Source organism: Drosophila miranda, chromosome 4 (assembly GCF_003369915.1).
Source record: "Drosophila miranda strain MSH22 chromosome 4, D.miranda_PacBio2.1, whole genome shotgun sequence".
NCBI classification, from domain to species: domain Eukaryota; kingdom Metazoa; phylum Arthropoda; class Insecta; order Diptera; family Drosophilidae; genus Drosophila; species Drosophila miranda.
The window spans coordinates 4,285,436-4,307,182 of NC_046677.1; the positions used below are offsets into that span (position 1 = coordinate 4,285,436).

At 43.3% G+C, this 21,747-nt stretch overlaps 2 protein-coding genes across 4 annotated transcripts; one reads left to right on the forward strand and one right to left on the reverse strand.

The window, feature by feature from the left end:
• Positions 1-4,376: 4,376 nt before the first annotated feature.
• LOC108163161 (adenylate cyclase type 3) lies at positions 4,377-14,865 on the reverse strand. Of its 2 annotated transcripts, XM_017298281.2 has the most exons (18): positions 14,508-14,864; positions 11,975-12,494; positions 11,712-11,901; positions 11,341-11,650; positions 11,158-11,276; positions 10,537-10,648; positions 9,538-9,665; positions 9,028-9,186; positions 8,631-8,769; positions 8,305-8,564; positions 7,883-8,246; positions 7,498-7,801; positions 7,357-7,429; positions 7,000-7,075; positions 6,714-6,939; positions 6,565-6,647; positions 6,046-6,501; positions 4,377-5,979 (listed from the first exon to the last, which is right to left on the reverse strand). In XM_017298281.2, exons 2-18 carry the CDS (start codon positions 12,315-12,317, stop codon positions 5,749-5,751), a joined length of 3,573 nt encoding a protein of 1,190 aa, XP_017153770.1. In that variant the 5' UTR covers positions 12,318-12,494; positions 14,508-14,864; the 3' UTR covers positions 4,377-5,748. The 2 variants fall into 2 exon arrangements, with proteins under 2 accessions (XP_017153770.1, XP_017153771.1); XM_017298282.2 differs by lacking the exons at positions 4,377-5,979; positions 6,046-6,501; positions 6,565-6,647; ... (6 more) ...; positions 8,631-8,769; positions 10,537-10,648 and having other exon boundaries at positions 9,094-9,186; positions 14,508-14,865.
• A 191-nt stretch (positions 14,866-15,056) lies between these two features.
• Positions 15,057-20,991, forward strand: LOC108163392 (cytochrome c1). 2 transcript variants are annotated; one of them, XM_033394042.1, is made up of 3 exons: positions 15,057-15,088; positions 19,062-19,426; positions 19,499-20,991. In XM_033394042.1, exons 1-3 carry the CDS (start codon positions 15,072-15,074, stop codon positions 19,654-19,656), a joined length of 540 nt encoding a protein of 179 aa, XP_033249933.1. In that variant the 5' UTR covers positions 15,057-15,071; the 3' UTR covers positions 19,657-20,991. The 2 variants fall into 2 exon arrangements, with proteins under 2 accessions (XP_033249933.1, XP_017154138.1); XM_017298649.2 differs by lacking the exon at positions 15,057-15,088 and adding an exon at positions 16,962-17,245.
• The last annotated feature ends 756 nt before the right edge of the window (positions 20,992-21,747 follow it).

The following is a 21,747-nucleotide window of genomic DNA, read 5'->3' on the forward strand; positions in this document are numbered from 1 at the left end:
ATGATAACCACGATAATACAATTGTAGAGTCGCACCATGCAAATACAGTTGTATCTTTGTGTCGTAATCCAGCCTTAATTGATCGTATGAGTTGGCTCAGAAGAAGTGCTCCGCAAAGCTCCAGGCGTGGCAAGGATTGCTTCTTGAGTGGAGCCACCCTTGTCTTTGCAGCCACTAAAGATACGGACACAGAGCCGTCGTCGTGTATTACTCTGCTGTAAACTACAGCCGCGTATGCCTTGATAGAAGCATCGGAGAATCCGTGCAACTCGATGTTGTCTGCGTAGTTGACAACCAAACGTGGTAGTTGAAACTGCTGCAATGTGTCGAGGTCAGCGCGCCACTTCAGCCAATTGTCCGCCAGTTTTGTTGGAAGTGGATCATCCCAATCCAGATTGAGTAACCATAGTCGCTGAAAAAGAATCTTGAACTGAACCACGACGGGTGCCAAGAGTCCAAGTGGGTCGAATATCCGTGAAACATCGGACAAGACTTGACTTTTTGTGCAGTTAGGATTTGCAGATAGACCCACATTGTATGTTAGCGTGTCCTTTCCAGGATGCCAGTAGAGTCCCAGAACCTTTACTGGTGACCATTGACTTGGTTGTGTGTAGGCGTCGGTATCCTCCTCTGCTATGCCTTTGGTATTGGATACCCATTTCCCGAGCTCTAGCTTGGCGCAGGACATTAGTTGTATAAGTTCGTTCCGGTTCCGCAGTAGCTCATCCTCACTGTTTGATCCAGTAAGAACATCGTCAACGTAGAAATCTTCCAGTAGGATTTTTGCAGCATTCGGAAATTCATGATGATGATCCGAAGCCAGTTGTTGCAACACCCGAACCGCTAGGAATGGCGCACATGAAGTTCCGTAGGTGACGGTACATAGTTGAAAGTGCTTGATTGGATCGGTTGGATCTTCCCTCCAAACGATTCTCTGAAAATCTCGATGCTTATTGCAGACCCATATTTGGCGGAACATTTTCACAATATCCGCTGAGAATACGAATTTGTACATTCTGAAGCGCAGGCACACAGCAAACAGATCGCGTTGAATGCTCGGCCCTGTAAAGAGAGTGTCGTTCAAAGTCTTACCATTGGCGTCGCGGAATGACCCGTCGAAAACTACTCGGAGTTTTCGACCCAACACAGGGTGGTGTGACATGTAGAAATGTTGCCCAGAGGTGATTTCTTCCGTTGGCCGTTGTCGCATGTGTCCCAAAGTCTGATATTCTCGCATGAAATGTATGTATTGTATTCGTAGCTGCTCATTCTGTTGCAAGCGACGTTCAACCATTTTGAAACGCTGTAGAGCTCCTTGTAGAGTATCTCCAAATTCCGGGTGTGTGGTGTGGAATGGAAGCTCCACGATATACTTCCCATTTGCATCGCGAGTGTGTGTGGTGAGAAAGTGTTTCTCGACCTGTTCATCTTCGGGTTCAAGTTTGGTCGTGCAGTCGACGTTCTCCAGCTCCCAAAACTTCTGGAGCGAAGCATCTATATCCAATGTTGTTGTTAGTGAAATTGCGTTGCTTGCTTGGGGTGTCATGAGTGCCGTAATAACCCATCCAAAAATTGATGAAATGGCGATAAGATTGCCCTTGCTGTCATACATCTTCCTTCCTGTAAATGTAGACCATACGTGTTCGCTACCCAATAGTATGTCAATTGGTGCGTTTGTGCAGAAGTGTGTGTCAGCCAATTGAAGATCACTAAACACATCGAGTGCCGATGCATCAACGTTTTGCCTTCCCATTGATGAAGTGATTCTGCCAAGTACATGGGCGTTTACAGTCAAATAATCCTCAGAAATTCGGGACTTGATGTGAAGTGTGCTGAATCCCCTTGTGGTGTCGGCTTTTACTGAAGATATTCCCGAAATAAGGATGCGTGATTGTGAACGTGCCAATCCAAGAGCGTGAATGCAACGTTCCGATATATACGAGAGTTCTGATCCAGTATCCAATAAGAGGCGAACTGTTATGTAGTCCCCATTTGCGTTTTTAACATAAACCATGGCCGTGGGTAATGTGCTTCTGTTCAATCCTTTTGCTTGAGTAGATTGTGCAGTGCCTTGCGCACATACAATCGATGGTGTGCCCTCTGCTTGGGCAATGTGACTTGAAGTCAGCGAAGTGCTATAATGCGCGTTTGAATTGCTCTGATTATCCCCTTTTGTTTGCGCAAAGGTCCCGATAATACCCGATGTAGTATCTGGTAAATGGAGTAGTGAATGGTGATGACCTTTGCATTGTTTACATGTGTATTTTGATTTACACTTGTTGCTCAAATGACCAGGCTTCAAACAGTTATAGCATAGATTTTTATCTTTTACAAAAGAGCGCCTTTGCAAACCTGTCATTTCCAAAAATTGTGGACAGCCATACAGAATGTGTTGTGTCGAATGGCATTTGTTGCAGTTGCTGCCTTCAACTGCCACCATCGAGTGTGTGATTCTTTTTGATTTGTCCCCGTGAGTTACTGTTTTCCCTTCAGACGCAGGCTCCCCTTTGCTTAGTTCCAATTCCTCGCAACGAGCATCCAAGAACTTGAAGAAGTCGTCGAGAGTGGGTGAGTCTTTATTCAAACTGCGTTCAATCCACCTGCGCCTCGTGTCGGCATCAAGTTTTTCCAGTGCTAGATATATAATCCAACAGTCGCGTCCCGTTTGATTTACGGCGTCCAGACCACGTACAATTTCGTTTGCACCGTCGGACACTTTACGCAAAATCGCCGCATCAATTTTAGTAGTTGTGGGCAACCTCATAAATTGTTTCAAAAACGAGTTTACGATATGCCTCGGCCGATTGTACCTTTCCTTGAGACGCTCCCATGCAGTGTTGTAAGCAGTGTCCGTGATCGCCAAATGTCGTACCAAGTTGGCAGCCTCATCGATGAGTAGTGTTTTCAAATGAATTGTACTTTCATAGATATCCTGAAATGCTGGCCACTCTGTGTAGCTGCCAGCGAACCGTTTGATTTGAATTTTTGGCAATTCGCTCTGTATTGGTGTGACCGCACCAACTGCAGAATTCGAATTTACCGAGCCTCTAAACTCGACGCTCTCGCTCTCTCCAGCAGCACGCATAGACATGTTCGTCGTGTTCTGGTTTGCAGCTAACTGTTCAAATAGCTGTTGTTGCTGTTGTAGCAGGCTGAGTACTGCGTCGTTGTTTAGATGAAGCTCTCTGCTGCCATCCCCTTTGATCGTTGCAGTTGTAGTTGGTTGTACTAACCCCTTTTTCTCCAAAATCATTGCATGTGCCAATAGATACTTTTCCTCGTAGAGTGCATTGTCTTCCTCTGGATCCCCATACCCATCCACGTGTTCGAGAAGGGCTATGGAATCTCCAAGTTGTGAGAACTCTTTCCAAGCCGATTGGAGCAGTTCCATTCGTGAGGTGACCTGCGCCGTTGTAGTTGGTTCCTCCCGTTCAGCCCAAGCCAATGCGCGTGTGATAATGGCCTTGAGTCTGCCACGGGCTTTTACCAATGCCTTTAATTGTTCCATTGTAAACAATTTTCAATGAACACCAAAGCACACAAAACTGTTCAAGAATCCGGCTCGAAGGACCAAAGAATGTTCGCGAATAATATGCTCGACGGATTTGATTTTAGTGGACTGTATTTATTTTGTTCTTGTCCAGTTCGATGTCTATTTGGTACTGAAAAAATGCCGTCGCAGCGGCGGTAAGAATATGTGTGTATACAAATTTTCGTCTCTTCCATTCTCATCTTGTTCTCCTTTGCCGATGGCTCTTCGCTTAGCGATGGACTTGTTATACGTTCCTCAACAGAATGTTCAAAAAGAGCTCGTGTTGGATTTTTAATTCCACGGATGCTCTTTCCATCAGGAACTACTATTCTTTGACAGATAGTGCATTCAATGTTCAGTTTGCACAGAACAATTCCTAATGTGTTTCTTACAGCAGCGAATTCCGCAATTTTAGCAATTGGACGATTCAAACTTTCAAACTAGCCATTGAAACTAGTTCCGTGTTCATGCGCGCGCAAATTTGAATCCATAGAACCATTGAACACCATAGAGAAAAAGTTTTGGCTTTTGACAAATGGGTCGTCAGACGGGGACGGCAATAGGACTGCGAAGACATGCAGTGCGCGACGAGAGCTGGCGAATTTTCGGGTAAATCTAACGGCTTCCACTACCCTAGTACAGCTGTTTATGCTTGTTTAATATCAGCTGTTTATTGACAAATGTGTATTTGTTTTATTTATGTGAACGATTTTTTTCGAGAATTTATAAAAGTATATAATCGTTCTGAAGCTATTTTCTAATACTAATCGAAACCAGTTCACAAACTAGTTCCGTGTTCATGCAGTGCGCGCAAATTTGAATCCCCATAGAGAAAAAGTTTTGGCTTAGTTGTTATTTATTTATTTTTTACTATAATGTTCTAATTGTTTGGTATGTTGTTTTTTTTTTAATTCTTTTGGTTCATTTTAGTTTTCTTTTCGAAATTATAAAAAATTGCAAATGCTTAGTTTTTGTTGAATGTTTTAAAAGCTAAAAACACAACATCTAACAGGTATGGTATGGTATGGTATGGCCTTAAGTTAAAGCATTTCTGTAAGGAAATTATAGTTTTACAAATTGTATCTATTTGTGTTTTAGTTAACCAGTGGAGAGAGAAACTGTAAAATTTTGGAAAAGCTATAATTCAATCACCAATGCTGCTGTTTTCCTTAATTGATTGTCCTGCTTTTAGCCATTAAACAAAAAGGAAATTAATGGGGGACATGGACATGACAAATAGATACTTAGATACCAATTTTTAGATCAATTTGAAAACGTTTTACACTTGTATAGTAGTTTCTATTCGCTTTCTATTCGATTTGTTTGCTATGTAAGTTCGTTTGTTGTTTGCTTCCTTTGCTAATTCGTTGAAATGTTCTAATAAGCATGCGATGCTATATATAATAGTTTGTATATAACTATATATGCCTATATATATAGTATGTATGTATGTATGTATGCATTTTTATATATATGTAAATATGTTAACGTAGTTAATGGTACGCATGCCTAGGATTTCTATGCCATCTATGGTTTCGATACTCACTAACATCTCTCATTAACTAATTTATAATTTAATTAAATTTTGTTCGACTATATTTGGACTTGCTTGTGGGTTGCAGTTTGTTTGTGGTGGGATACGGATTCTATAGGACTTAGCATATAAGTATATAGTCGTACATATGTATATTACTATTGTTTAGTTTATGCGCATACATAATTACTATTTAAGACTCGTTTATTTTACACATTCAGATGCAAAATGGAATGGTTGTTGTTGTCTCCTACTTCAACTACACATCGATTAGTTTTTTGGTGTTAAGCAAAGTGGGGATCACTTATATTACAGTTCCTTGGAAATGAGATAACAATTTGTTGTTTGAAACAATAGATAATTCACAATTAATTAAAAGTACTTAGCCATAGTTAAATATATATTTAAAAGTTATACATTATCGTTTTGTTTTCTTAGGTACACAGTTTACAAACTTTTTGAAAGTAAATTTATAATTTTAACTAAATTAGAATGGTTTTTTCTATAGAATATCACACGAATACGGAGGCAAAACCAAATGTATAGCAATAACAGTTTTATAACAGTATAATCCACACAGCCACACTCACACAGGCACACAAGCACACACTCATAGATACACTCGCACACAGTCTAAATGGAAATGCAAATTAAAATAGAAATCTAAGAAAAAAGTCGCAAATTATTCCAATAAAGATTGAGATTCTCCCACTTGGCCGGCACTGCCATTGCCCAGACTGGGCGCCGGCCCACTCTGTCCACTCTCCCCCGCCGCTGGCGCCTCCTGGCCCTTCAGTTTGAGCAGGGGCGTCTTGATGTCCGAGATATCCAGCTCCGTGGTGGAATCCAGAGTATCATGTAGCTCAATGGCTGCCGGAGTAGCTTCAGGCTCTGCACAAGGCTTAGACTTGCCCTGGGAAAGATTTACATCATATGTAATTATTAATAGATCTTCTATGGAGGGACTCAGAAAGCGCACCTGCAAATAGTAGGTCATCAATTGACCCTTGCCCTTGACCGACACCAGGCCACGTTGCTGAAATGTATAGCCAAACTTCTGGAGAATGTTGCACGTTTCCTCGGTGACCTGAATGGCGCCGGCCTTGCCAGTGCTCTCCATGCGGGATGCCACATTCACCGTATTGCCCCAGATATCATAGTGCGGCTTCCTAGCACCGATCACACCAGCGGTTATGGGTCCATGATTTATGCCCATCTTGAGGACAAAGTGATTGAAAGACTGCTCGTTAATGCCTTGCAGAGTGTGCGTGAGTTCCAATGCAAATTCGACGAGCACGGCCAACTGGGCCCAGCGCTCGGTGATGGAAGCATCCGAGCGAAGATTCCGCTGAAGATTTATGCCACTGGCGGCCATATAAGTCGAGCCAATAGTCTTGATTTTGATGATATCCTGGAACTGTGGCAGTTCCAATAGCTTAAATAAAAAGAAGTCGAATTGGAACAGGCTTGGTTCAAGTTTAAGTTGTGTAGCGCATACCGCATCAAAATCAGAGATAACTTCATTTAGAAAACGTAGACACTCCAGACCCTGATTATTCACGGTTTCCTCCGAATAGAAATCTGTTCAAAAAGAGCATTTTAATAATTTTAAAAATATTGTCGTAGTTCCGTGTTTCCTATGTTTACCTGAAAAGTTTGGCATGCTGGCAAATAATACTCCCACCTCGGAATAGCTCTGAGAGTAGAGATCATCATGTGATCGCTTGGTATTCTTCATGAAATGTTCAGCAACATGAACGGGTAAAACATTGTACACCAAGGCCTCGTTACGCTGCCGCATATCGTTGGCGGTCTCTTTCTGTTCCGCCACCTCGGTTTTCCATTTGAAGATCACCCGATCCTCGTGATCCATCTGGAAAAGATAGTTCCATTAGGTCTAAGTGAAGCATTATGTGGGATAATGTGTACTTACATGTCGGGCCAAGGTGCTCAGAGCTAGGGCTGCCACCAGCAGAAGTCCAGAGGCACAGTATCGTGAGGATATGATGCTGGGAAAATATAATAAAAGGATTATAAATATTTCGTGATAAGGGATGCCATATCTTTGAAAAGACAAAGAAACATTTTTTTGAGTATACGATAAACTAAAGAACCACTCAAAATCAGAACAAAGCCTTGATTCAATCAATTTCTCATACTCTAACATTTCTCTAGTAATTGAATTAATTAGTTCTTCGTTTTTGCCTCTAAAGACCCCTTAAATTATTTATATATGGTAATTATCTCTCCACTCCAATGACAGCCTTAAAAATATATATCCTCCACTTACGGCTGATGTGCCAGGTCATCCTCCAAGGCATACAGGTCCTGCATGATGAATATGTTGAAGTAGCAATGCAGAGCTGTACGAAATCGAATCAAAAATTAAGATTACAAATGTCAAGGCTAGATAGTACGAGGATAGACCCACCCGCAATGGACAATAATAGGAGTATTTTAGTCAGATGCGTGAGCTGAGCAATCACGGCAATCGCAATCAATATTAGGACACCGAAATTGCTCAAATAGGACGGATATAGGACACGTTCTGTGGGTACTGCATCGCGCATTTGCTCCACAAACGATTCGGGCAGCAGGTGCTCGGCGGTGACCGCCTCCGCGCCGGCCACATCCACATCCACATCGGCCTCCAGACCCAGTCCCAGACCAGCCGTGGCATTGAATTCGCTTTCGCTCACAATGTGCTCGGTGCGCACGAAGGTGACGAAGAAGAACTGTCAAGGAAAATTCGATGATGAAAATCAATACAATGTAAAGGACTTGAGCACGCCTCAGACTGAGACTCGGAAACGAACCATGTCGATGACATTGCTCAGGCCAATGGTGAGGGCGATAATTATGGCCGCCAGTTCCCGCACGAAGGTAATGTCATTGAAGCGCTTGCTCACGTCCACAAAGAACTTGGGCAGCATGCCGCTGAAGCTCTCAGCAATGCTGATCACCACCAGCATGGCAATGGGCACCAGTGGCGCCGCTATGTTGATGAAATGCAGCGTGGAGCGGGGCAGCACCAAGTAGGAGTATAGCACGTCGATGCACTGCACCAGGAGTGCCGCCAGCAGCGGCAGGGAGCTGTAGGGCTCTCGGTACACGGCATAGGATTGCTCCAATTGTGGGTTCTTGAAGCGCAGGAATATGTTGGTGTCCTTGGTGAGGTTCCTTTTGAAGAAAGAGTCATTCAATTGATGTTTAGCCTGGAGATATCCTGTAGACTTACTCATGCCCATCTCGAGTGACGAGCTCGTCTTTCAAGCGCTGCTTAAAGTTCTCCAACTTGACCTGTTCCTCCTCATCCTCTGCCTCGGCTGTTTGGTGGCCATTCGTGGTGGCACTCTGGGCCAGCAGTTCCTCATCATCCAGCGTGGCATCGTTGTCCTCTCCGCCACCGGAAACGACATCGGTGGTGGATCCATTGGGGCTAAGCTGTGAGTTTTCGGCTTGCGATTCGTTGATTTTCTTGGCACAGGGCGACGCAAACTGGGCGAGAATTACACATGAATTAGGTTATATACATATATCTCCTCCTTCTCCTCCTCCACTTACCGGCTTAACCACCTTGGTTATGAAGAAGGTCTTCAATCCGGCTATGCGCAATAGCTCCTCCCGCTTCTCGCCAAAGGCGGGCTCCACCTCAAACTCCCCGTTGAGGAAGGCCAACGTTTTGTCCGAAATGTGAACGCGTCTGAGCGTGTAAGGGGGGAGCAAAAGAAAACAATTTGCATGAGCACTTATCCATGCACCCAGTCAGGCAGTGGGGGAGTGTGGGAGAGTGTGTGAGAGTGGGCGGGTGCACAAACAGAACCCATAAATTTGCATACCGAAGTGACGAAAGTCAAATCATAATAAGCACTTGCCACAAGTGTGGCCTGGACCCCCGTTATCAATTATGCAACAGTGGGTGGCATGAGAGATGGGAGATGGTGTGAGAGTTACAACATACCCCGCCATGCCGCTGGATTCCATTTTATTAGCCAGCTCAACGTCCTTGGAGTAGACATCAAACTGCCATTGCCGCTGGCCGAGTATCCCTGCCAGCACAGCGCCCGTGTGTATGCCAACACGCATATCAACAGGTGAATTGGCCTTCTGCTGCACATACCTGCACACAAAAAGGGGACAGTAGAGTAGAGTAGAGGCACACGCAACATCATCATGTGGCAGGTTAGTGGCGCTAGTCCGGACTACCGTTTGGACATGGGCTCCGGGCTCTGGGGCTCTGGGCCTCTGGGCCTCTGGAGTCGCGACAGGCAACAGGGAAGCGACCGCGCGCGCGTGCTTAAGTGCAATTATTATTAATTGAACAAACGTTGATTTGGCGTCGCCTGTCGCCCTGTCGCTTGTCGACGGCACTGGGGACACTGCCTGCCATGGCTGTGGCATGCCGCATGTCGCATGTCGTCCCTTCTGTCCTTTGGGGAGCTTCTCACTCAACTAGAATACTCATACTCACTTGATGGCCTTCACCATAGAGAGTCCCATGTGCACACACATAACCGCATGATCCGGTCGCTCGTCGGGGGCACCGCTAATGCAATAATAGCAATCGCCCAGAATCTTAATGCGCAATTGTTGATATTTCTAAAGGAGAATCCAAATGCGATTTAGAGTCAAGTGATTTAATGAGCATCAAAGATTAAAAGTAGGGGTTTTTAAAAATAAAAAATAATTAATCATGATGGTTAAAACGAAACCCAACAAAAGGGTTAACCCTTAAAAAGTATAAACCAAATATATTCCTTACCAAATTGTATCAACTGATAACCATATAACCCCTTAAAGACACCTCCATGTCCCCTCCTTTGACCCAACAAAAAGGACAACAAATGAACTGAAAACAAAAGGGAGTCCCCCACAAATCAATGAAAGGGAAAACCCATACATACCGACACTCCCGCCCCCAACCGAAATTGCAGTCAAATTAACTCAAGCTAAAAATAATAGCGACACAAAATCAGTAACGATACTCCTCGGGGGCCCTTAAAATAACTCAAATAAAAAATAATTCGCATGAGAGAAAAAATCAACTCGAAACATTTTGTACGCCTGACTGGACATAACTTTTGTTGTTAGGGTCAGTTAGGGGCACTGACACACACCCAAACAGCCCCAACACCCCCAAAAAAGGTGGCCCTAAAAAAACCAAAATGAAAAGACAGCCAGAGAAAACGTAACAATAATTCAAATTAAAGTGGGGGGAGGGCAAAACACATACACTCGAAAAGGGGAAATGAAAAATTCTCTAGATGGTTTTATCTTAAACATCATAATCATCATTAGAGGAGAGGAGCTTCTTCTAATATAATGCCCCCTCAAAAGCCAGGTGAATGAACAGCTGAAAACATAACAGAAAAGAATAACGAAAAAACAAAAAGTTCCGAAAAAAACATGGAAAACCAACAAAGAAATGTACGACGAGTAGGATAGAAAAATACAGCATGGAAATTGTTACCTCGGCGAGCCTATCGAAGCGTGCGAAGAGCTCGTTAAGCATTTTAACCAAGTCTTGAGCGCTATATGTCGAGGAGATGGCGGTAAAGCCCACTATGTCCGCATATAGTATGCTTATTCGTACAAAAGAAATCAGTGGGCAGAGTGGGAGAACGAGAGAGAGAGTATGTAATGGTTAAACAAGTGGCAATGCAATAGAATTTAATTTAAGTATTAACACCTACAAATATGCAGCACTGAGTGAAAGTAGGATATGGAAATAGGGCTACATTTACTTTGGAAAATGTTTCCGCTGGGAATAAACAGAGTTGATTGTGATTTGAAGCAAAGGAATGCAAATAACGAGTAAAGGAACTGCGGTATATGGAGGGTAATTTTGTTGGAAATAGCCATGAAGTAGAGTGGGTTTCATTCAGAGGTTTTACCATTGCGATGAGGTCTAAATTATGCTATAAGTGAGACTAACTCATGGTTTGACACTCGACTGAGAGAAGGAACGAATGGAAAACTCGTTACTCGTTATATTTCAACGAAACGAACAGGGATCATTATATCTATGATAAATGCTCATCTTATTACCATTTCTTGTAGATTAAACACCCTTTTTAGATCCCAAACTTACCTCACATTCTCGTGTCGACTCATGTATATCTTTTTGAATGCCTCCGAACTGGATGAGCCCAGGTCCTCGCGCATTTTGATAGCCACATGCTTGGGCAGCACAGACAACAGTAAGCGTTCCTAATCATAGAAAACAATAAACATTAATCCTTATCCAACGATATGCTATACAAAAAATGCACACCTGTTCGGCGGACTGTTCCTCGATGACCATTTTCACCTCCAGACTCTTTTTGGCCTCCAAAAAGGCTCGCTTCTGCTTGGCCTCGCCCATAAAGTAATACAGTAGACCGATCAAGGCGGCGGTGGCTATCAGAACTGCATTGGCCGCCGCCTGATCCGAGATGAGGGGATCAGGACGAGAGAAGCCAACGGGGAGGCTCAGGCAATTGAAGTACGTGCAGAAGCCAATCACCAGACCAAGGAAAATCAGAGGAAGCGGCAGCGTCACATAGATCAGGAAGTTTAGCAAGATGGCCCAGCCCAGTACATCCCTAGAAAGGATATTTTAGACTTCCAGATACCTTTCAGTACTTATCTTAAGGGTGCCTTTACCTTGGAGAGAAGCTGGGTTGCAGCATCACATAGGCGGCAAAGTGGAGCATGGATAGGAACCAAAGAGCCCGCGGCATAATCGTCAGGAATGTTAGATGGAAACGTCTCAGTGAAGGCTGCTCCGAGCGTCGCCCAATGTGCATCAGGGCCGTTAGGGCCAAATAGGCCACCAGCATGCAACAGTTTACAACTGAAAAATAACATAAAAAGTGAATAAACACCCTGCCAAATCTATGGCTAGACCAGATCGAAGGATTAGTCACCTCTTGTGGGTATTGCCTGATCCCAGGGTATGCAAATGGTCCAAACATTGAAGAGAACGGCGGCGAACAGGAACCACTTGAGGCCGCTGCGCCGCTGCTTAATGGAGTAGTTGTGATAGAGCTCGTTGAGCACATGCTGCGGCAGGATGACCACGCCGCCGCCGGTGATGCCAACGCCTCCAGCGACCACATCACTATCATGGGGACGCCGCCTTGTGGGCGTCTTCTGGCGCTGTTGCTTGGACCTGCTTGGCGTTGAGCTGGCCGTGGCCGTAGCCGTAGCCGTGGCCATGGCCTGTCCGTTTTCCAGATTATTTCCGGACATTTCCTTCTCCTCCGGCATGGTTGCGTCCGCTCCTTTTTTTATGCGAGGTTTTTGCAGTTGCTAGTGGGCTTTTGTTTTACTTTTCGTTGATCAGCGCACCCGACCCGACCTGTCCAGGCTCTGGTTTATGAATGAGGCACATCCATTTTCGTTTGCCGCGTTGTGTCTTTATTTATTTATGACGGGGTCTGGAAACTGGGAGACGAAACGACACGACGCTTGGGTAAATAGAAGCAATGCCAAGCTCAAACTCAAACAGCAGAATCCGAAGGAGACGAATGGGGATATTTCGACTATGGGGATACCTGCTAAGCAGATTTAATTTAACAGCCATATAGAGTAGACTCATACAAAGAGAGGAGTGCCCACGGGCTTTGGAAATACTTCCTTTTAAACTAACATTTCAACGCGAATAGTACTCCATTATATGCTCTGATCCCTACGAGGTATCCCAGTATAAAAACTCTCACACAACACAAATTTTAACGGTAAATTTAAGACTTAACGCTGCCTCGTGGCGTCTCGTGCTCGGGAGTGGGAGTGGGTGGGAGAGCCAAGGCGGCAGCGTCCTTGTGCGAGCAAAAAGCTTTTCACTGTTCTGTACAGTGGGTGGCGGTTGACCAAATGCAAATCAAAGATATGTCAAGCCATGTTTCTACTGTAATATATATGTGGACACTCTCAGGTAATATATTGAGTTATTTTCATTTGATAAGGCGGGGTAGCAAATCGCTTATTTTAATCACATCGTTGGTCACTGGATGTGCCCCCGAAAATAAGTTAAGATAAGACCTGACTAGAGTCTCTTATCAGTAAATGACACTTTTGAACGACCCAGCATGGAGATAGCACAGAGTTCCTTGATTAAATTAGAAATGTTTGAGCACGTGAAAAATGTTCCAAGCTCTAGGAAATTCTCCCAATGCACCCAATAGTCCCGACCATCCTCACAGAACACGTATGTATATCCAGTATTCCATTTCCTACTTTTCCGCCCCTTGAATGTAGAGTACCAATTTCCGCTGGAAGTTAATTAGAGAAAATTGAGTTTTCTATTTTGGGACAGAAATTGAAATTGACTTGTCAAATTTTCATGCACAAGCCGAAGGCTGCACCTGCCCACAGCCAATTCCATTTCGATGCCTCCCCCCCACCCCTCTCCCTGCCACATCTATTACGAGATTTTTGAATAAATTATGAATATTTTCGACCACATTCAGCACCCGCGCAGACCACGGTGCACACTCGCTCCCGCTCCCTCTCTCGTGGCCATGTTTTCACTCTCTCTGTCTTTCCTGTATGGCTCTCCCTCTCCCTCTCCCGCTGGCCGTTGTGGAGCTCAGTTCTGCTTCCTTTTCATATTCGACTGTCGTATCCCTATTGCTGAATTCGACGACGACTGACTAACGGACGGACGGACGGACTGTGTAACATAACGGAGCTTCTTATAATACCCCTTTTCAAGGGTGTTATGTTTTTACCAGATTTCTTAACACGAAGCAAAGTATTTCTAATCTGGATCAGCTTCGACAGCCGAGTCGATTTAGCATTCGTCTATCTTTCCATCTGCCTATTTCTATGCCGCCACAATTAGTGCTTTAGTTTTAAAGCTATCTCAATGGAATCTCGTACAGATACATACTTATTTTTGCTGCACAATGCATTACATATATGTACATATAGTATCTGAGATACATATACATAGTTGCCATAATTAAGATGCCCTGTAGGGTATCAAACTCTCCGACCCTCTAGGCTAGCCTTCTTTTCTTGATTCTCTTCTTCTTGGGCATACAAAAAAAGAAAATCCTTTACGTCGCCCTTACATGTGTTGGTTTTTGTTTGCGTCTGTGTGTGTGTGTAAGGTTGATTTGCTCAAGGTTCGTTTTAATGCGTTCTGATTTTGTTTGTATAGTTGCCCCTGTCCGTGTGTCCGTGTCTATGTGTGTGTGTACTGCACACAAATTTCGATTTTAATTTTAATCCAAATAAGTGACACCTTCTCCAAAAAGGGCTAGGCAGATAGTTGTACAGCGATACGGCCTAGTACCCCCTCTCTTTCTTTCGTTCTTTCCAACACGGTTTTTTTCTTTTTGCGAGGCTGCGATAACGGTTAACCAGGCATGTACAGTTGTTCTCGTTTAGCATTCCCAGATTTTAACACACACACAGACACAAATTTCCAGTAGAGAACACTCTTTGCCATACTTTTCTTTTTTTTTGATTATCACTAATTATTCCTTTTCCAATTTCTGGTTCGTTGTGTTCACTTTTTTTCTGCTGCTGCTGCTGCTGGGGCTGCCCCAGCGATGTCCGGACGCGTTGCGCAGCGCGAATTTTCTTTCAACTAAACTAAGGCGCCACGATAAACTTGACTGATTGTTAAGTGAAAATTTTTGACAATACAGCAGCAGCAGGCAGCAGCAAGGACCTTTCAGCAGCGTGGCACTCTCTCCAAGAGCGAGCTTTGCCGCGGAAAGCTCTTCGTGGGCGCATGACAGTGGGAGAGAGACTCTCAGCATGCAACTGATAACGGTACAGCTGTGCAGCTTGATAACAAAACTGTGCATTTACAGTTCATCTCTGCAAGTGTGTGTAAGCATAATCCCTGAAATGGCCGCAAGCGCATAAAATTAATTAGAAAGCAACATTAATGCCTCTCACTAAATGCCAATCAACGGGAACGGAACGTAACGCCAGACGAACGAAGGGGCGGGCGGCCTGCCTGCCTGCCTGCCTGCAGCTGCCACTGTCCTTGGCTGGCATTGAAAAATGTGCAGCTGTATAGGGTAAGTTTGTGTGCGTGTGTGTATGTGTCGGACCATAAGTGCATGTGGTTGAGTGCAGATGTAAGGGGAAAACGCATAATAAAGCGGAAGACGTTTTGTTTCCTCAAGATGGGGGTGATTCGAACAACAAAATCGTGTGCTGTGCTCCCATGGCAGTAGTATGATATTGTTAATAGATTTTGTTCATACAAAACAAGTATAAAAGTTCCCTCTCTTACTTTAATCAGTGATATTATCTTCAATTTATGAACTAAAATACATTTACAACGTTAAATATTTAGAAGAGCAGCTGAAATTCATTGTCGAGTGCCCAAAATAAAAGACATGTGCACCAAATTCACAGCGAGGCAATAAAACAACAACCAGCCAGCAGCTGCCCTCCTCGCCTTCAAAAACTCTTTTATACAAAATTGATCCGGAACGCTCTGAAGGCCACTACCTGACTACCTGGAAAATTGTAATTTCCGTTTGCCGGATCAGTGGTAGAAAAGTTTTTGATTGATTGCAATAGCAATAGCCCCAAAAAACCGGTTGACTACATTTGGTTACACCTTCGGAATACGAAAATGGAGTTATCTGAATGAAGTACAATGTTTTGCAATAGGTTTTTTCTCCATTTAAAAGTAAATCAAATGAAAATGCAGCAGGGGATTGCGCAGACATCTTGTGAGATCTTAAAACATCTGTCCTTTATGCTCTGTTTTCTTTCCTCGAGAAAACTAATCCCGGCGCTGGCACAATGGCACGTGATGCTGCAGCCAAATCCATCGGTTTCGGTCTTTTGGTGCAACTGCCTGCCAAAACGTTGAAAGGGAAGCTGTAATATCCTTTAGGACAGCTCGTTGTTCAGGTAAAATGAATAGAATTCGACGAAAGGCCATTTTAGTTTTGCATATTCATTGTTTTGCCGGTAACAAAAACAGCACAACAGTCCTACAGACGAAATTCGCGCAAGAGAGATGAGCAAATACTTTCGCCAAATGATTACGATTGATGCAACTGTATTGGGTTTGTTTGTGATTTGAGCTGCATTCAATATAGTATTTCTTGGTAGTACAACTAAGTATCACATTTACATCTGCTACTTTGTACATTACATTCATATCATATTTGGCGCGCACCACTCTAGTCGACAGTGTCGATAATCGAACTGTTTTTTTTTATTGGCTTATTGGCTACCTGTCATTGGCTCTTCTCTTCTCCTTTCTCTTAATCGGTTAAGGCTCTCCTTTTCGCTCTCTTTGAATCGGGTGTGAATCGGTAGCAACACTAAGTCTCATTCTGCATACCCTAGGGAAATGGATATTATAGAATTGCGGAAACGTTTGTCATCACAGGCACTAATAAATGCAGAAACTAGTCAGTCTCTGTTTTAAAGCTAGAATGAGTATCGGGATCGGGATATACAGGAAGAAAATCAAATGCATGAATACGTCTAAAACAAATCTAAAACAATTTGAGAACATTTTTGTATATAAAATTAACGGAATAGGGTATACAAATAGCCATACTCCGGGTGACGAGAAACAAGTTTTAAAAAACCATCAACATTTAGTCAAAATTCAATAAAAGAAAGTATTTAAAACAAACCAGTCAAGTAAAAAATGGGTTCATTAGTCCGGTAAAATTATGTGGGCGGGGCTGAGGGTTCTATCTAGCTAGTAATATTCGACGGAATATCAAAAACGAGAAATATGCACAACAGAACTTGAATTAGTCAGTATATTAACGGTATATTTTAAAAATGAGACGGTATATTTTGGTATATTTTGAAGGGTCAGACGGTATATTTTCTGAGACTGTCCCTCGGTCACACTGACGCGACATTTTTTTTTATTTGCGGAGCGCGCACTGTATATAAGTTCCGGCAACGCTCTCTGCCCTCTCATTCGGCGTTTTTTCTGTGGACGACGTTCTCCTGTGGCAAAAATCTCCAGCAGTCAACGACTTCATAGCTCAGCTACTGGGAAAGGCAATTGCAGCTAATTTGTAAAATTTGGTGATTTTGTTTGGAAGCAAGTGTTGTTTTTTTTGCATTTCGGCGAGTCGTGTTTTGCGTAGACCGAGACCCAATAATTTAAACGTGTTTTTCGCGCTTCGCTTTCGAAACCAAAACCAACAGTAAATCAAAATGGCTGATGTGGCTGAGCAGAAAAAGTGAGTAATATTTGATTAGAGGGTTCTGTGTGTGTTTTATCTGGTTGTTTGTGCTGTGTTCTGTACATCTGTGCATTTAATTTAAACAATTTCATGGATCTGTTCGAATTTCGCAAGTGTACATCTTTTCCATGTTCTCGCAACGGTTTGGAAAAATTTTCTTTTGAATTTCTGTGTCTATATACGCTTTGCGGCATTAATACAGTTGTCCCGCTTGCGCCAATGCAGAGTAAACGTGCGCGCAAAAAACGACGCCGTTGAATTTGGCGCGGCGTCATAGTGCCTTCTCGCTCATTCTCCGGCCGGCAAACCAACGACAACGAGACTTTGCTTGCTCTCTGTGTTGTGTGTGTGTGATGGTGGTGGTGGTGTAGGCAGTAGCAGCAGCAGCATTGTTGGTGGCTGTGGCGAAGTATAGGCAAGAAGTACAATGTTGAGTGTGTTCAAAGCGGAGTGCGCAAAAGTGTATGGAGGTGTATGTATGTATGTGTAGTATTCAAGTTGCCGCTCTTTTCTCGTGCTGTTTCAGCCGTCTGTCTTTTTGTCTGACTTGTCTGTTTGCTTTTGCCTTTTGGTTCTTCGCTGCTGCGGCCTTTGCCTGTACATTAATTTTTGGTTCGTTTAAAGCTCAAAGCTTGGTATTAACTTGTTGTTGCTGCTCTTCTCTCTGTTCTGTTCGCTCGCTTCAAGTTTTTGTTGTTTCCAGGTATTTTGTCATTGCCTAAAATAATCACACGGCACGCCGGCCGCCTTTTTGCGTTTTTTTTTTTTCAAACTTTTGCGTCGCAGCAGAGTGTACAGGGGAGACAAAAAGAGAACAGAAAAACCCCGTTAAATCTTTTGTCTGTTGTCTTAGGTTGTGCAGTTGGAAGGGGGGGGGGGGGGGGGGGGGGTTGAAAGAAGCATTGTGGGTGTTTTATGCCGGCATGTGTATGTGCTGTTGACCGTTATTTGTGTCCCTTCCTTTTTGCCTTGCACATTTTACCTCGTGCTTTCTCGCTCTTGCACTCTTCATTGTATGCTTTCTGACTCTTACTGCTTGCAGTGCTTCCCTCCCTCTCACTCATCCTGCTATGCTTGTTTCCCTTTCTGCTACGTGACGCGCGCACATTTGAACTGCTGATAAGTGCGCGCAAGCGAGACGGATGTATGGCTTGTGTGCGCGCCGCATAAAAACCAGTTTTTTTTCGTTCGTTTTATTTCAAACAAGTCGCGCTTTTTATTTTTTGCAAGCATCTCTTTTATGTTTCCCACTTTATGCATGTAACAGGGTGATCCATTTCGAGGTGCGAGAAATCGGTTTTCGCTGAAAGAATGCACAATCGCAACCCGATCAAAAGATTGGAAATGCAAATTTCGCATTTGGATAATAGATGAGAGTGTACGTGATGATTCTAATGTAACATGAAAAAAAAACCCGAATATATACCAGTACATATACTTGTGTACTATATATATATTTGTTTTATATATGAAAGAGCACGCTGCCAAATGGCGCTCACCTTTTTCTCGTTTCTTTTTTGCGTCGCAGTTTGCACGAGTTGTTGCTCCCATTTATCATTTTACGGCAGCGCTGCCGTCGTTGGCGTCGTCGTCGGCAGATGTTACAATGATGTGTGCCGTGCTGTGTGTTCGGCCGCGTCCTGGGGTGGGTTGAAAGACGCGGAAGCGCTTCAAAAAAGAGAAGGGTGGGGAAAAAATAACTGTTCGCCGGCCGCTTGGGTTGAATGGAAAATTTTCTGGTTTTAGTTGTATGAAATGCAGGAACTTATATTTTGGGGAACATCACTAATTTATTATTCTCTTTCGTCTGCAGTGAGACCCCTGTTGTCGAGAAGGTGCCCGCTGAGGAAGTCGATGCCGTGAAGAAGGATGCTGTCGTCGCTGCTGACGAAGCAGCCGTCGAGAAGCCAACAACCACAGAGAACGGTGCCGCCGATGAGGAGAGCAGTGCCAAGGAGAACGGTGCTGCTGCCCCCGCTGCCGATAAGGCCGAGAAAGTCGCCGCCGATGCCGTTGATGGCGAGAAGGCTGCTGAGACTCCTGCCGCCGAAGCTGCAGAGGAGAAGAAGAAGGACGAGGAGGCGGCAGTCGCCGGCGATGAGGCCAAGGAGAGCAGCGAGGCAGCACCCGCTGCTGTTGAGAACGGAGCCGAGGAAGCAGCCAACGGTGACTCAACAGGTGTGTAAATCCCCCTCCCCTCTCCCGCTCTCCAGCGAATGCTAACTTTTGGTTTTCTCTTTTGACTTGTAGACGCGCCCGTCGTCGAGTCAGTGAAGCGGAAGGTGGATGAGGCCTCCGCCAAGGCCGATGAGGCCGTTGCCACCCCCGAGAAGAAGGCGAAGCTGGACGAGGCCAGCACAAAGGATGAGGTTCAAAACGGTGCCGAGGCCAGCGAAGTGGCTGCCTAAATGGTGCATCGTATCGTTCCCGGTCTGCACCAGCCGCCGTACACACACATTACTCGTACATATAAATTACTTACTAACACTAAAACAAGAACACACACACACACGAACACACAAATGAACGCCCGCTCCCCCCACACGCACACCTCTGTGGGCACCGGCAAGCTTGATAACGTTTGACACATGTTTGATTGGAGCGCTCGAGTGTGCTTGTGCGCGCGGGGGGTTCGGGCGCGCAATTCTCTTTAACAATCCTGCAATGGGAGCGTAGTCTTAAAGCGTCCCGATTGTCTGTCTCTCTACTAACAAATAACCCAACAAACAAACAAAGCAACCAACAAAAATTAAGATGAAGAAAATCCATTATCATTTAAAAACCTTACTTAACTTAACTTAAAAAAAAGTATATATATATATAAAGCAAACGATTAAGAAAGAACAAGCAAAAGTAAGATGGCGAGACGGAACCCCTCTATGTTTTAAGATAAAGTTGTAAACGAAAAGCGTCATTTAATAATTGTAATAAATACGAAGCAAAAGGAAAATCCTCCCCATTATATAAGATCATGTGACAAAAAAAAAGGGCATAAGCATATTTTTTTCTTTTCCTAATTCTACTGGTACGATCCTATAATGTTTATTAATATTTATATATATATATATATATCAAGTTCAAAAACAATTGCGAAAACAGCCAACTGCCACGCCCCCCGCACACAAACGCTGGCAAAAGAAAAAAAAGAACTTGAGAAAAATTCGTATATATAGAAACAATAAAACCGGATAAGAAATTAAATTTTTATATAGTAGCAATCAAAACCGTTGAAACACAACAACCCCCCTCCCAATTTTATATACAGAAGGGAAATCATGTTCCAACGAAAAAAAATAAGAAAAAAAAGGAAATGCTGCCGTGACTATATATAAACTTCTTTTTTTTATACGTAATTACTAGACTAATGGCGTGTCCAAGTCTTCTAATGGTTCTTTTTTTTTCCATTTGTATTTGCGCTCAGAAAGAGGTGTTCTTCTGGGGCGTACTTAAAGCCAACCTACTAATTTGTCCAATTTCGAGTAACGTAACTGTCATTGGTTTCGAGCGAACCAGTGGAAACCAGAGCAGACCAAACCATAGACAAAACACTGAGGCAAACACGAATTGAAATAATTAAAGTAAAATGTGAATGAGGAAAATCTTAATTAAAATGTAAAATTGCTAAATGAAAAACCCATTTCCACAAGCAAATCCGTTAAGACGGGCTGAGAACAGCATCAGACTCAGTCAAACAAAAACATTCGAGAACATTCAAAAATAAATGGAAGAGAAACATTCAAATACCCGAAAATCTTTTATTCTCCGAATCGGCGGAACCTTTTCCAGCCATTTCCAAGAAAATTTGGCTGGAAAACGTACAGTCATAGATGTGAGAACCGAACTGTACTTTTAAGCAGAGCGGTTACAGTCGTGACTGAAATATTAGAGGTAGTACAAAGAATTTAAATGTGGGTCGGCGTCGTGACTCAGGCAGGAGGAACCTTCTAGAAAAAGCTCTTGTTGTTCTACCAAAATATCAATGACATGATCGAATTGAATATTGTGCATCTGGAGAGTATGAATCACTCAAAAGAAAGCTTTCGGCCTTCTTTCCTTGACCAAATTTCGTTGGTGAGATATTTATGGGGAGGACTTTTTCGATTGTGTTTTAAATATTTTAACTTGCGAGAAGTGTAAACTATTTTTATAGCATTTAAGTATTTATAAAAATGCATAATTTTATAATTTATAAAAACGTAAGCTTACAGGGAGCTAACAGCAATCTAAGGCTTTGCGCTTAACAGCTCTCTGCGTGTCACAGTGCAGCATTGCCATACGATAATATTTTAAAAGTAAACTAAAAAAAAACGGTCGATAACTTTGTGTATTTTATCGTTATGCGTTCGTGCTCTTGTTCACGTCTAGAGTTTTCTAAGCTTTCATAGGCATAAATAATTTTCGAAACGCAATAGAACAACGTCTTTGACCTAGAAAAGGGCCAAAGACACATATTTCTCTGCAAAAACAAATAGTTTGTAAACACATTGAAATAGATAGAA